At 36.7% G+C, this 17,021-nt stretch overlaps 1 protein-coding gene across 1 annotated transcript in view; it reads right to left on the reverse strand.

The window, feature by feature from the left end:
- The window catches only part of LOC118812734 (mucin-5AC-like), a 32,239-nt gene extending 19,255 nt beyond the window's left edge, over nt 1-12,984 (reverse strand). Inside the window, 13 exon segments of the mRNA XM_036577841.1 lie at nt 45-179; nt 2,802-2,868; nt 4,275-4,373; nt 4,559-4,697; nt 4,784-4,901; nt 5,378-5,503; nt 5,927-6,140; nt 7,520-7,623; nt 7,952-8,039; nt 10,782-10,896; nt 12,051-12,312; nt 12,405-12,488; nt 12,875-12,984. Coding sequence (XP_036433734.1) covers nt 45-179; nt 2,802-2,868; nt 4,275-4,373; nt 4,559-4,697; nt 4,784-4,901; nt 5,378-5,503; nt 5,927-6,140; nt 7,520-7,623; nt 7,952-8,039; nt 10,782-10,896; nt 12,051-12,312; nt 12,405-12,488; nt 12,875-12,953 — 1,630 coding nt within the window. The 5' untranslated portion in view covers nt 12,954-12,984.
- Nucleotides 12,985-17,021: the final 4,037 nt, after the last annotated feature.

Here is a 17,021-nt window from a genome sequence, read left to right on the forward strand (position 1 = left end):
GAAAAGATTTTCATAGTGCTATAGCAGCAGGTGGAAACACACACCGCTCAATGTTCCTTTCTTTTTAGAGCTGGCTACAATGTACACTTGCATGACTGGAACCATTTGGATCACCAGCTGAAGGCTTGCAGTGTGGGCGATGATGTAGAACGTAGAAGGCTTGAAGATTGTCACTTGATCTGATTCAAATATAAGAAAGCAGCACTTCAAACACCATGGCTTTGATTTCCACTAATTAGCAATACAAGTCTAGAAATAGGGTGAATATTGGTAAAGTGAGACTAAGGGTAAATTGGGACACTTCAGCTTGATCCTCCATACTTTAATGTGCATATAGTGATCAAAAATGATTATTGAGTTCATTGTTTGGAAGTAGGGCGGCACGGTGGCACAGTGGGTAGCGCTGTCACCTTGCAGCAAGAATGGCCTGGGTTCGATTCCCGGCCGGGCGACCAGAGTCATTTCTGTGTGGAGTTTGCATGTTCTCCCCGTGTCTGCGTGGGTTTCCTCCGGGTACTCCAGTTTCCTCCCACAGTCCAAAAACATGCAGTCAGGTTGATTGGACATGCTAAATTGCCCCTAGGTGTGAATGTGTGTGTGACTGTGTACGTCTGTCTGTCTGCCCTGCGATGGACTGGCGACCTGTCCAGGGTGTATCCTGCCTTCCGCCCAATGACAGCTGGGATAGGCTCCAGCACCCCACATTAATGATGCTTGCATGGATGACTGAGTTTTCTGATGAAGTAAAAACCTGTTTTGTTTAAACTGAGGGGCACACAACTAATTTTCTTAATAGAAATAGGCTGACCAGCTAGCTAGCTAACAGGCTAAAAGAAAAGAAACATGCTCACCAACCACATCATTCATGTTGTGGCATCTGCAGAAAGCAGGATGCAGGGGAGACCATGCTTCTGCTGCAGCTAAGTGCTTTTTATTCAACACACCAAAGGAAAAGCACATCCAGTACACTGAACTAATGGGGGAGGTCACCTCTTGCTACAACCTTCATCCCTACAGTGACTTACCCTCACAACAACCTCACTTCCTGACACAGAACAACACAATAGACACATGGACACAACTTAAACTAACAGGCAACATAAACAACAGAAAGAGACCCTTTTCAGGAGGGTGCATAGGATCCAGGCGCCAGCCAGTAGCAGGATGCTACTATATCACAGGCTTGAAGTACTTACAATACGATTTACAGTAAAATGGCAATATAAGAGTGTAAAAAATGTCACCTTAATGGCTTATAGCCTTCAAATGTCTATGTTTCATTCAAATCTGCCTTAAGTAGCATCAAACCCAGGCTGAATCTCAAAAGGGCTCTGTACTCCCTAAATAGTGTGCTAGCTATGGACCTTCTGAAATTCTAGCTTCTACAGCCAAATAGTGCACTATTTGTGAAATATGGATGTGGCTGAATGCCAAATGACCATTTTTTTTGGTACATTAGGCACTGTTGGGGTGCAGGAGCCAGGATTTACATTCCTACATAATGCACTATGTAGGGAGCAGGAAGCTGTTTGAGATTCAGCCTCAGGATGGGAGGAGGGATGCCATTAGACTGATGCCAATTAAGACTCACGGTGAGAATTTGGTGACCAAAAAGTACTTAAATTAAGGTTTTTGCATTGAACAGTGCTGTGTTATCATATGCTCATTATTATGAAATAAAACTTAAGAAGTTCATGAAATGAACACAATATACAGCGATGAGTCACCGAACATTCTTCTCCTCATTCAGCGGTCCATGGTTGCTTGGCAACGATGCCATTTTCTAAAGGAACTATATTTTTCGGTGGAATGTATATGTTGATTATTATTAATAATAATTTTAATCATTTTTATTTGTTGTTTTTCTTTCTGAATAAAGAATCTAAACAAATCTAGGGCCCAATCCAATTTCACCCCTTGCTCCTACCACTTAGCCCTATCCCTCCATTTTGTGCGTTCACTCCTAGGGGTAGGATGTCCCAATTTTTGTTGAGATAGAGGAGTAGGGTGAAGTGTTAGGGCTACATGGTCCAAGCAACCAAAGAAACCCATAAATGTAAGTAATTTTTTGTTACAAATTACAATAACCATTGTATTATCCCAGTTTATTGTAATTTCACTGTTTTATTGTCCTTTACTTCAAGCATTAAAAATTGCTAGTAGTATGCTGATGTCTCAGTAGCTAGCTAGCTAAATGACCTGTTCCACTTTAAACAGTGCTGACTTTGGTTTCATATCACTAAAGAATTAGGGGTGGGTGATAATAAATAATCCCCCCTCTTTGAAAGCATATGATGCCCTGAATTTAACTAAAGATGAGCAGTGAGGTTACTGAACTTTACTGCTCCTCTGCTGTCACTGCAGACTGGCAGGGTCACCTACACAGCACCGCTAGAAGCCTGTTAATGATGTTATTTTCTTCTTTATTTGGGGGTAATCTAATTTCGTAGGAGAACATTTCAACCATTACTCTTTGTAGCTCAGTTCCAAGGGGCAAGGAGACAATCAAAAATAAGGGGTAGGAATAAAAATAAGAAATGGGATTGGGCATGTGTTTTTTTATGTTGTTAAGCTTTCTTTAATTAAGATATCCTGTTAAATTATTTATGACCACATTTACTTGAGTCATGTGTACATATGACTCAGGACATGAGGATCAAGTGCCAAACAAAGTGATATAATTTGAAATTTCCCACTTTGCCATTATTCACCCATTGCACTGACAGACATCATAACTCAAGAACAGTCTTTCTATTTTGCCATAAGGTAACAATGGAAAGTATTTATGATTGAAAACTCACCAACAAAAATTGGAAGATTGTTTGTAATATCATTCACTCGTACAGTGCCAATGGACAAGAATGTAACCTGTTCATAGAGATGAATATTTAAGAAGTTTTGATGTGAATAGTTTGGGAGACAATGCACTAAACATCCAAAAGTTTGTAGACATCTGCTTATCTAGGTTTTCTGCTGCAGTAACAGCCTCTACTCTTCTGGGAAGGCTTTACATTAGACATTGGAACCTTGCTGTGAGGGTTTGATTACATTTAGCCACTAGAGCATAGGTGAGGTCAGGTACTGTGTTAGATGATTAGTTCTGGATCACAAATGTCAATCCAGCTCATCTCAAACTGGCACTGGATGGAGCTTGATCACTCAAGAGAACAGCCCAATGAGGGGGGATTTTATTTTCAATAAGACAAGAAGGGGTGTCTATAAATCTTTGGGCATCTAGTGCATTAACAAGTATTTTTTCAGATTATCATACTTGAGTAATTGTAATGATCACTCAATAAACATGAAACATGTGTCAACCAACCCGATCTTGTAGACAGTTAGGGGAAGATGGCAGCAGTCCGTTTGTTGGCAAGATATTACTCCCTATCTGTCCTGCCTGTGTTGTGCATAGTCTTGTTGTTTGTGTTCCAATTTACCCAAAATATCCCTCATTCTTCATTTATGATTGCCAAGTTCTCCTGAAATCTAAGTGCTACTGTTGTGGACTTATGTTATCAGTACTGGGGAATTTTTCACAAAATTGGAAGCACACAACTGACAGTTGTGTTAAATTCCATTTAACAATAATAGCACCTACAGTTTGCTGGGGCAGATCTAGCTGGGCAGAAATTTCATAAACTCACTTGTGGCAATCCTATGACAGTGCCATGCTCAAAGTCACTGAGCTGTTCACTATGGCCCATTCTACTGCCAATGTTTATCTACGGAGACTAAAAGGCTATGTACTTGATTTAAATATCGGTTAGCAATGGGTGTGGATGAAACACCTGAACTCAGTAATTAGAAGGGGTGTGCACATACCTTTGGCCATATAGTGTATTTTTTGTATATTTTGTACCAATGTGAAAAATGTTAATTGATGAACTTTGTGCTATACGAACCTGCTAATGTATGGGTTATCTGTGACTTAAAAAAGCCAAACTAACTATGCTGGTCATGGGACCTCTAATGGGCCCCTAATGGTCAGTAATCAATCCCTGGTTTGTGGATTAATAGAAATATGCTAAACTGAGGCCGCAGTGCTGTAATACCCATAGTTCCAATAGTTAATTTATATCACTGGTTTCAGCCTAATTCCTTAAATTAAACTGCAGACTTATTATTCAGTTAGTACTCTTAAGGCTTATTACACCAGCAGACGCTCTGAAACTAATATGAAAAGTACATGGTTATGAGATTAAGGCAGGAATGTCTGGACCAGTCAACAGCTATTTAAAATATTTAAAAACGTTTATATTCTTGGAAATGCTTACAGTAGCTGTTGGGATGATGAACTTGACCTCAGTTAGACATGTTTCAGTTTTCGTCTGACCACACTGCACCAGATTCGCCAATACAGTCACATTATTATCCTGAGGAAAAAAAGAGTATATTTTCAAACATTTTGATACACGAACAACTGCTACTCGTATTACAACTTGCCCACAGGTCATAAAAAGAGCATTTATGTTGCACTAGTGATAACATTACAGAACGTATTTTGAACAGTCACTGGTTTAAACTTCCTTATATAATAAATGTGTATGAGTTTTGTGACCTTAGAAAGAACGTAGTGGCAGTTTCCATGGAAGGTGTAAGCTTTGCCATCATATGTGGTGATATGTGACCCTCCCTGCAAAGAGCAAGTGCCAGGGCAGTCCAGGTTCTTACAGCTCCACTGGCCTTTAGAACACACACTGACCACAACAGAGTGAAAGATGAAAACAATGCTTTTTCTTTTCAATCAGTGTGTGTATCTGTGAACATTTATCTGTTCATTTACCATTTTTGACAGGTCCTATTGTATGACTGTCCAGGCTGGTAAATCTTTCCATTGTGGATGCAGGGACACTGATCAACTGGGATGCAGCCTTTTTTCTCAATGTCGTTAAACACAAGTCCTATACAGTGAGACATGTAATTGAGCACTATTTTGCAGATGCTAGACTTCAAAACTTGCAGCATGCAAAATGGTGGAAATAGGGGAACAACATACAAATTCATTTTCACCAGATTAAAAACAAATCTTAATTAGATATGCTGACCAGAACACTAGCCTGTTCTTTCTTCTTATTGCTGTTTTTCTGTTGATCATACTTTTCTGACATAGCTAATTTACTCTAGCCTGAAAAATGTCCTATACTTCCCTAAATGAACTGATTGTTTCCCCAATGAAATTTTTTCTAAGAATAATTCTGGGAATCAGCTGAAAGTTCCAAGATTACAGTTACCAGTTTTTTAATTACTTTCCAAAGTCAGGGGTGGAGCACCTTGGCTTTAGAACTTTGTAGATGATGAAACTATGTCTAGCATATAGTACAATGTCCTGGTATATTTGTTTGGTTTATTTTACTTTTGTTTGTGAGTGGAGGGTTACCTGATGGACAGAAACAGCCCTCTACACAGTGCTTAGCACAGACCTGGCTCTCCTCTTGGTTAGAACAGGAGTCTTTGCATGGGCTCCCACATTCCTTGTGCTCCAGGTTAAATGGACACTTCTTACCTATACAGGAGAAACACAGGAGACAACATTACCACTCAGAAAAAAAAACAAAAACTGGTCAGTAAATGATATAAACTCCTACTTTCAGTCTCATGATAGATTTCAGTAAAGAATTACCCCACGCCTCTCAAAAATGTCTTAACATCTGAGCAATAGTTAAGTTTTAGAACTCTGGGAATGAGCCAAGAGCTCCAGGTTTGCAGATTCCAGCAATACCACTTTGAGAATACATTTTACAGTAATGAAGAATACATTGCACCAAGGAGACAAGGAACAAGTGCCCATAACATGCTGAGTCTTTTTTTAAGTGCACTTTAGTAGTAGTGTATTTCAGATGCACTACTTTACAAAACTGCTCCCTCGCCCTCATCACACAAGGTGCAGATGACACCTAAATTTATGTTGATTATGTTAATTACTTACCACACAAATTGTTGGTCCTCCAATTCTTCGGCTTGCCCCCAGCATGCGCACACTGGCGTGAGAACTCAGATAGTGTGTCACACACACACACAGCCTGGCTGCTGTTGCACTGACACATGTCTCTAACACAGGCTTCCACAAACGCATCAGTGGACAGGAGTCTGCGACACCTACTGAAGGCTGGATCAGAAAGCAGCTTTTCACATTTGGTTTTCTGTAAATGATGATATGAAACTGATGAAACTGTTGGCTAGAAAGTTGCCCAAAATCAAATCTTTAGGAAAAAAATGAATGAATTTATTGACTTTCTTTGCAAGAGGTTCATAAGTAGTGGTTGAAAGTGCACTGCATAAGTAGCATAGTTTAAAGAAAATCAACAGCAATGTAAAAGAGAAAATACCCTAGAAAGACTACCTCTGCTGTTTGCTGACTGCTGTTATTTATTTGGAATGTTTACATAATGGAAAAAGTGTGAATAAAAATAGAAATGTATTTAAATTGTAAACAAGGAAAAGCAGGCGCTCCAACAACAGAATGAATCCACACACACCAAGGCCTGACAGAAAGTGTGTGCGAAGACTAACAATTATTTAATGGTACTCTATATTCAAATTTCAGTACAAACTCAATTTTTTTAAAAGACAAACGTTTGATTTAATTTTTTGTGATTTTTGTTGTATTGTGGCCAAAAATGTCCTAACCCCTTCTGCATCATTTTTGAACTTGCAGGGCAGTCCAACCCAAGCCATTCCTTATTTTCTTGGCCATCCAGTCACTGCTTCACAACCACTGCTATCAGTCATTACTTCTGCAGAGCTTTCTGTTCTTTAGCACTGTACTAGTTTCCCATGAAGATATTTTGAATGCAAAACTCTAGAATTGATCATAAGCTAGGCACTTGTAAAAGTGAGATTTGATACCCTTACTAGTCTGTGTCAAAATGTTAAAGCACAGGTCTACTTTAATGCAAAATATAAAAAGATGCTGTTACTGTTATAAAGATTGTAACCAAGTGCAAATTTTAGTAAACCTGAATAAAAATGTGGTATTTTCTTTTTTTTGTGGGAATTTGTGGGAATATGCAAATACATGGCCACAGACACACATGTACACATTCCACATTTTATAGAATGACATGAAGTAAACAAAAACCAACATTACAAAAAAACTCCCATACATATTGTCAAAAAATCCCATACATATTATGGTGTTGCTACACATGTAGCTAAACAGAGACCTTTATTCTAATAGAGCCTGAACACAGGTGTGGTGGTGGGCTGGGAAAAAGAAAAAAAATAGTGAGTGGTGATTTTGTTTCTTAGCACGCAAGGCTGTAGTGTTTCCCTGGCTGTTTTGAGCTTTTCTGCAGGTTGGAATCAATGATTCAGTTATGGACCCGACCCCTGACTCCACTGAGTTTCTTAGGGAGAACATCACAATAGTCCAAAATCTTAGTACTTTAATTTGAATTGCTGGGTGTGAGCTGGAGTTACGGTGGGCACTGCCCATGTCATTTTTGGCTGGTGCTGTAGAAGACATCCTTAGTTAAAAAAAAGAGCTTGTCAATCCTTGAAATATCAGGAGAACTCCTACCTCAATCTGACATTCCTTAGTATTGAGCGCCGTTTCCTCACATATCTCCTTAGGTGCATCCATCTTCCATTTAAGGCCATACTGTTGTGATGTCATTTGCTCACCTTTTACAATGGATATGAAATGTGCTTAAAATGTAACTAAGACAGAAGATAATGATCTGGAGATCACTATAGTCTTCAGTAAAACACTACAGCTGTGCAGAGAATCATTACAATTTATGTTCTAATTGTCAGATTAGTATTTTGATTATTCATAGAAGTAAACAGTTCATCAATAGTTACTGAGAAGTATATGTATGGTAGTCTGTTTATGAGGCAGTTGTTACTTTAAAAATATTATGAACAGTAATAGTTAATACAACCAGGGCACAAATGTATATTTTACACTTAATATACATTTTAAAACAATTATTTAACAGATTTGACTCACCCTTTTCATTGAACTCATTGCTCTTGACACCATTGAAGTCCCCACAAAGTCCACAGGTCTGATTCCTGTACTTTGTGGATATCTCAATCTGATGAGTAGATACAGTACATATTGTGATTATCTGAATAGTAATGAATGGAGAATACTCACTGGATTTCTCAGCACTTAAACAACAATAAAAACATCTGAGTATGTATACTGTATAAGATTGAGTACTTAATGTATGTGTGTATAAAAATACATTTCATCAGCAGCACATATATAAGATCAATTGATAACTATGGACCTAATTTTGTGGCAAAAGTTTCAAATAAATCAATAAAATCTACAGGTGAGCCCCCTCCTCTAGACCTGCCCCCTCTCGAAAAATGCCAAAAGTCAAAAGCAAAAGAAAAATCTCAGAAGCACAAGAGTGATTCCAGAAGCAAAAAAATATATCAAAAAAATGCAAACAGAAAAAATGAAAGCAAAAACTAACAAAATGAGTAATACATTTATTTCAGAATGAGTGAAAATGAGGTAATCTTTTTGAAAACTTAGGTCTGATTTAACTCATTATTTGTATTTGCAACATATTTTGGACATTTTGATGCTTAACATTTTGCTTGTAGATTTTATTATTTTATTTTAAACTTTTAGAATAAAATTTAACTCCATAGATAACAATTCTGCTGCAGCCATGATGTCATTATTACATAATATCAGTTAAAAAATAAATTCATACCAAAAAATGTAACATATTTATACTTACTGACTACAACAGTCTAAAATGTATATCATTTTCAGACACAGGGTTTGTTATTCAATCCAAAGGACTGTTTATATCTTTAATGTGATCAATCTTACTCTACTGTGTAAGATGCTTTTGTTGTTCTACTGTGTAGAAACAACAGTGGATCACTTAGCAATGAAAAGTTAAAAAATAATAATATCATATTAAGTAAAATGAATTAATGCAGTGCCTTGAATATAAATGTGAGCTCCAGTCTTCCTAAATATTAATGGACTAAAATGTAGGTGTATTATCAGTGCACCTCAGTAGGAACTACACAGGAATGATACCTGCAGGATCAGAGACTTCTGAATGTAAGAAAGTTTACTACTCATTTTATAAAAAAACAAAACAAGACAAAACAAAAAAAAACAAAAAAAAACAAAAACAAATGAAGCTTCTGTGTCTTGAAAAGACATTATAATGCGAATATTTCTTCCTTTTTTCTTCTTATTCTATAAATGAAATATGTCACCAAAAAGCATTTGATTTCTTAGTGAACATATGCAACTGTAAGAACAAGCAGTTACCCCTTTAAAAAAACAAGGGATTTGATATAAAGATTGTGATGTGATTCCAGCTGCAATTACAAGAGCAGTTACTGTGAACTCCTAGCAGCTGCCATTGAATCAGTGGCAGCGCTAGTAAATTATTAAGAAAATAACAGGTAGAACCGTTACTTCGTGGTTCTTTGCCAAAGTTTCTTATCTGGCTTTCTCTACAGGGATTAACTGGAGAGATGTCATATGGGGCTGGCTGCTGTAGTAAACAAAGATATTCAGGTTTGCAGAGCAGTTGCCAAACATCTTTGTGGAATTCCTCAGCATTTAACTCACAGAACCAGACAGTTCAGTTTTCCCAATGTTCTTTAACCATTTGGAATGTTCCCCTGTTTGATTAGATTATGACATGTAAGTTTCATATCCTGTTCAATATTTATCTTTCCTTCTTACTGTTTGTATGTAAACACTCTTTACATGAAAATGTGCTGTTTGCGTTTTGTCTGAGAGACTTTTAACAAACCACAGTACAGCTTTCAGTCAACAAGCGAGTTCTGACACTGAGTGAAGGATCCGACAGCTGATAATGCTTCATTACAGCTGTCAATCATCTGTCACCTTCAGTATATCAAATACACTTTCAGTCAAAAGGTTTTATTTCTTTCAAAATGACAACATTTTCTTTACATAGAAATTATGCCGCATAAAATTGCCACTTTAACTTAATTACGTAAGTAACTGAGCTGCCTAAAAGGGAACACTGACTGTTAAGACATGTAAGCCTCAATATGGTATACATGTCCAATACTATTACAATATGTTGTATGAACCAAGTTAACTCTTTTATATCTTCTTAAAAATAAGACTACTAGTTGACATTTTTCTTGCTGCATTCAATGATTGCTCTTTCTCCTTTCTGCTGAACGAAGAAACAGCAGGCTAAAGCTTTAATTTAGTTAAACAGATATATAATTCAACCCTTCCAACCTTAGCTATAACATTATCTTGTCCTTGATAAAACCTTTTTTTTATTCCAGTGTAACCATTTAACATTATCACGGTGCAACAACAGTGACCTTTTAGTAGAGGAATTCTGCTTGGTTGTCATGTCTTTTTACAACTAACAAAACCATTTTATTTGGTTTATACATCACATTTCAATAGTATTGCACATTTACACAGTTTTAAGGCTTATACTCTTAACAGTCAGAGATCCCTTTAAAATGTTGAGTTCATTGATCTAATAGTAATAGTAAGAACATTAATCTGTGTTTCATTCTGTTAATATATTGATTGCAGAAGTTCAGGAGACACTAAATTTAAGACAACCAGGTTAGTTACTGAAAGATATAGCACTAATTTCTTTTACAGTGTATCTATAATTGATTTCAGTTAGATTACAATTATGATTTTCTAAAGTGTAGGATAAGCATAAGAATTAGGTGCTAATTTGAAGAGTTAAGATGAATTTACACTCAAATTTCCTGCTCATCTTCCCTTCAGTTTTAATCATACGCAGCAAATGCAGTATGAAATGAAAAGCTTAGTTCGATCATACCGACAGAGAGTTGCGTTCATCCCAAAAGACAGTCAATCCCAGCTTGGAGCTGATCTTAATGAAACTTGTAATTCTCTCAATGGAAATTCCATTCTGATTGCTTGGTATGTCCACACTGTTTAAAAATACACACATTATGAGAATGTTAGAATCAAATAAAAAGAGGTTTGTGGAAACATTTTCAACTCTTAAAACAAGCCTTTGTGTACTGTATTATAATGAATTCCATACAGATCGGAACAACCTTCACAAGATAATCATGTCAAAAATATACAAACCAAAGTCCAAAAAAAAGTTGGGACCTCAGATAAAATGCTAATTAAAAAAGAAAGTAAATTCGCTTTGACCTTAATTTAAGTGAAAACAGTATATGTAACATTTAACTTTCAAACTTCATTAATTTTTATAAATTTTACGCACATGCTGAAACCTGCAATATAAAAAGTTGTGACAGTCGCAATTTAAGACTAGAAACGTTGTAAAATGGTCCAAAAACATCTTAAACAGGTGATGCAATCATGCTTGGGCATAAAAGGAGCATCCAGGAAAGGCAGAGGCCTTTATGAGTGAGGATGAGTTGAGGCCCATCACTTTGCCAAAAATGCATCATCAGTTTAAGAATAGTGCTCCTCAACAAGCATTTGCGAGAATTTAAGGTCTTTTACCCTTTATGCTGCAGAATGTCATATAAAGATTTAGATTATCTGGAGAAACCTCGTAAAGGGCAAGACATTTAAAAACAACATATATCTGTAATAAAAAAAATCCACTTTCACAGCTACGACAAAAGGTGATGTGACACAGTGCAGACATCAATTTAGAATAAGTGTATGTGAACAAAAACTATTAAGTCAATTAGTTGAAACATTTAATATCTTGTCTTTGTAATGGGTCAAAAGGGATTTGCACATCATTACTGTCTGATTTTATTTTTCATTTCTCCTACTGCCTCAACTTTTTGGTGAATTAGGTTGATACTATAAGAAATTAGTATTTTAACTGGGTGTAAGTAACGAGGTGGCTTGAAATTTTGAATGTATTAAACATCTAATAGTCAGCAAACAGAGCCATAATCTGCCTTTCATTCTGTTAGCTTATCAAATGAAGCTCAATAAAGTCAATATTTAGTAGCCAGGTTACTTTTTTAAGTTACAGCACCAAATCACATTTTCAGTGCAGCCTAAAATGTAACATTCTCAGTACAAACACTCGCAAAACTGCTCACTCTTACTGTCTGTTTTTTATCACATACGTTCAAAAAACACTTACATCTTCTGATTCATGGTTATGTTGCCACCAAGAAGCTGGACTACAGCCCCCTGTATCTTTATGGTGAAGGAGCTGATGGTGGGGAGATTGTTGATATACTGCCTCCTCATTTGGACGTTAAAGTCAGTCTTGGTGCTGTCACACAGGGTGGTCAGTATGTGGTTGCAGGTATAAGGCAGTTGGAAGAACTGTCCATCAAATGTACTGAAGTGGAAGTTTCCCCATGTGCTGCACACCTGCAGGTTGTGATCCACGTTGATTCCTGATGAAACAGTAACATATTCTCTTAAATGCTGCCTTCAATAACCATTAATGTAATGGAGATTTGGGTTAATATTGTAGGAATATGTTTACCGTAAAGACTCTGATAGCTATCACCTATGATTCGTGTTGTCGGCTGTATAAACCGTGTTGTTGGCAGTATATACCTTTGGGACACTTGGTGGGAGACAAAATAAAAAAGACATATATACTGATAAAAGATGCTGGTCAAAATAACAGCAATAACAACAGTAATAAACTCAATTTAAAATGTATTTTGATGTGTTTTACTGAAGAACATATATAAAAAAAAGCATACAAGTAAACAAGGATATCAACAAACCACATCTCATGAAATTATTAATTTCTAATATGTCTAAATTGAGAAAAATCACCAAGGCAACAAAATCATTTTGAAAAATCAGCTGTGTTAAGCAATTCAATTAACATGCACTAATAGAAAAATGAAAAGATACTTAACTTACTAAACATAACATTTTTACAGTTCTAATATAAATCATAACCAAGAACTGACGTGTATAAGTCCATCATGACTTTCTAACCTGTTTGCTGTGTTGAAGCTCCATTTAGTAATGTAACCACACTCAGCACCCACACTCGCAGCATGGTGAGGGTACCCATGGGTGCCAGGCTGTATGTGAGAGGCTGCTGTTCCCTCTCTCTGTGCTTTCTTCCTGAAGAGACATGGAGCTTATGAATAGTGAACAGTGATCTCAGGGCGGAGCTTTGACTTAAGACACACATTGTTACACTGTAAAAAATGATTCAGTATTTTAACTTTATAAAGTAACCTGGTTGCCTTAAACGTTTGAGTTCATTGAACTTCTAGCAGTAAGTAAACAGAACAATAATGTGTTTTACATTCATTTAACTTATAATTTGAAGTTGAATTAACTCAAAATTTTAAGGCAACCAGGTTACTTATTTTTTTAAGTTATATTTTTACAGTGTATCTGATCTGTAACAATTCAAAATCATTTAAATATTGAATGTATAGAATTGTGTGTTTGAGATCAAACAGGTTCTATGTGTTCAATATGTGTTTATTTCTGAATTGTCACAGATCATCAGATAACAATGTCTTATCTTAACAATGTCAATCTCTTAAATCAGAGTTAAATAAATTTAGAATGCATAGAAACGTGCTTAAGATCAAACATATGCTAAAGAAACTGTATTACTCAGTGTGTGACAAATGTTACATTTATCCATGGTTGGAGACAGTCGCAGCTACAGGATGTATTGGTCTAAGACACCAAGTCAACAATTTCCTAAAAATAAACAATAAGAGCCCTAGGCATTCCATTATTAACTACTAATCCAGATAACAAGCAGAACTGAGCAGAACAGAAACCATGTTTATATGTTCATTATGAAATACAATGTACTATGCATATATTTTTTGTTAAAAATACAACCCCATTTCCAAAGAACTTAGGATGCTGTGCAGAATGTAAATAAAAATAGGATGCAATGATATGAAAATCGTGTTAATCATATTTTTAAAGGAAAATACCACAAAGACAACATATCTGAGAAATTTTATTATTTTTTGGAAAATATATGCCCATTTTGAATTTGATGCAACAACACATTCTAAAAAAGTTGGGATGGGGGCCTGTTTACCACTGTGTTTCATCACCTCTTTTAACAACACTCTATAAGTGTTTGGGAACTGAGGAGACCAATTGGTGTAGTTCTGAATGTGAAATGTTTTCCCATTCTGGTTTGATATAGGATTTCAGCTGGTCATCAGTTCAGGGGCTCATTTGCTGTATTTTTCATCTCATAACCCTCCAAATGTTTTCAGTGTATGACAGGTCTGGACTGCAGACAGGCCAGTTCAGCACCCAGACTCTTTTAATATGGAGGAATGCTGCTGTGATACATGCAGAATGTGGTTTTGTCATTGTCTTGCTGAAATAAGAAAGGTCTTCCCTGAAAAAGACGTCATCTGGATGGCAGCATATGTTGCCAAAACCTGTATATATCGTTCAGCATTAATGGTGCCTTCACAGATGTGCACATCACACATACCATGTGCACTAATGCTCCGCTATACCATCATGAATAGTGGCTTTTGAACTGTGCACTGATAACAAGCTGAGTGGTCTTTAGCCCGGAGGACACAGTATCCATGATTTCCAAATAGAATTTCAAATTTCGATTTGTCGGACCACAGGACACTTTTCCACTTTCCCTTAGTCCATTTTAAATGAGCTCAGGCCCAGAGAAGGTGGCCACATTTCTGGATCCTACTTATATGATTTCTTCTTTGTGTTTTAGAGTTTTAACTTGCATTTATGGATGCAGTGATGAACTGTTTTCACAGACAATGGTTTTCAGAAGTGTTTCTAAGCCCATGCAGTGATTTCTTCTACAGAATCATGTCTGTTTTTAATGCAGTGCCACTTGAGGGCCCAAAGATCAAATTTCATAGACCCATTTTTTATTTACAATAGAACACAGAACACATATCAGATGCTGAAAGTGAGACATTTTACCGTTTCATGAAAAATATTAACTCATTTAGAACTTGATGGCAGCAACGCATCTCAAAAAAGACAGGGGCAACAAAAGGCTGGAAAAGTAAGTAGTACTAATAAAAAAACAACTGGAGGAGCAATTTGCAACTAATTCACATGACTGGGTATAAAAAGAGCATTTTAGAGAGGCAGAGTCTCTCCAAAGCAAAGATTGGCAGAGGTTCACCAATCTGCAAAAAACTGCATCAAAAATTGTTGAACAATTTCAGAAAAATGTTTAACATAAAATTGCGAAGACTTTGAATATCCCCCATCTGGAGTATATAATATCATCAAAAGATTCAGAGAATCTGGAGAAATCCCTGTACGCATTCTTTTTGGAAACCATGGGGGTCGTGTCCTGCAGACTCAAGAGGAGAGGGTCCATCTAGCTTGTTATCAGCGCACAGTTCAAAAGCCTGCATCTCTGATGGTATGGTGTTGTATTAGCACCTATGGTGTGGGCAGCTTACACATTTGGAAAGGCACTATCAATGCTGAACAGTATATAGAGGTTTTAGAACAACACATGCCCCCATCCAGACAACGTCTCTTTCAGGGAAGGTCGTGCATATTTCAGCAAGACAATGCCAAACCACACACTGCATCCATCACAACAGCATGGCTTCACAGAAGAAGAGTCTGGGTGTTGAACTGGCCTGCCTGCAGTCCAGACCTTTCACCAATAGAAAACATTCGGTGCATCATGAAATAAAAACTCCGGCAAAGAAGACCCAGGACTGTTGAGCAGCTAGAATCCTACCTCAGACAAGAATGGGACAACATTCCTCTCCCAAAACTCCAGCAATTGGTCTCCTCACTTCCCAGACATTTACAGACTGTTGTTAAAAGAAGAGGGGATGCTACACAATGGTAGACATGGCCCTGTCCCAACTTTTTTGAGACACGTTGCTGCCATCAAGTTTTAAATGAGTTAATGTTTTTCATGAAATGGTAAAATGTCTCACTTTCAGCATCTGATATGTGTTCTATGTTCTATGAAATATGAAATATGGGTCTATGAGAATTGCAAATCATTGCATCATGTTTTTAATTTACATTTATTTACATTTTACACAACGTCCCAACTTTTTTGGAACTGGGGTTAAAAAATGTATTTTTTACACAATATAAAAAAAAAGATTATGTTATGGCATTGATTGTATAATTTTTTCTTGGTCTTCTTTTGATGTGTGTTTTATATTATGCTTAAAGTACTTTAAAATATAAAGTGGTTGATTAACCTGGAAATTAACTACATCTATGATGCCAATGGAACTTCTTTCACTTAATATAACTCTTAAGAATTTCTATGAAATCTTCCCAAGCAGGGATCACAGAAATAGAGTCTTTTAAATAGTCACAAACAATAAAAGTATGTAGCTGTAGTTATTTGCATGGTGTCTGTTAAGGGAGCTAATTTCAGCAATTCTTGACCTTAGCCTTAGGGACTAGCATGTTTCAAAATGAAAATGCAAAGAAAAAAATGTGAAACAGCATCTCTGTCTGGCTTTTTGGTGTGTACATTTGTGTGTCGTAGTCTTAGAACTCTGGAAAGTTAATTTCAAGCTTTAATTATATAAAGTACTCAACAAATTATGCCAACAAATCTGGAGACAAGAAAGAGTGTGCAAACTATCACACAATCTCCTTAACATCATACACCAGTGAAATTATGCTTAAGATCATTCAACACAGACTAGAGCCTGACATCGAAAGAGAACTGCCACATTAAGCAGGATTCAGAAAAGGTAGAGGAACAAGAGATATTATTGAGGATGTTCAGTGGTTTACTGGAAAAACCAAGGAGTTCAAGAAGGAAGTTAACATATGTTTCATTGACTACAGCAGAGCGTTAGATTGTGTTGACCATGTCAAATTATGGGATGTCCTCAGGAAAATGGAAATACCAGAGCACCTCACCACTCTAGTGATCAACAAGCCACAGTCATGACAGAAAATGGACAAACGGAATGGTTCCATTTTGGAAAACGAGTCAGACAAGGCTGCATACTATCAACATACCTGTTCAACTTGTATGCAGAACAAATAAAGAGAGAAGCAGGATTGGAAGATGATGATGGAGGATTTAAGATTGGTTGAAGAGATATCAATAATCTTCGATATGTGGATCACACCACACTAATAGCGGAAGGCCCTGAAG

The sequence above is a fragment of the Colossoma macropomum genome, unplaced genomic scaffold, assembly GCF_904425465.1.
Source record: "Colossoma macropomum unplaced genomic scaffold, Colossoma_macropomum, whole genome shotgun sequence".
In the NCBI taxonomy this organism is placed as follows: Eukaryota; Metazoa; Chordata; class Actinopteri; order Characiformes; family Serrasalmidae; genus Colossoma; species Colossoma macropomum.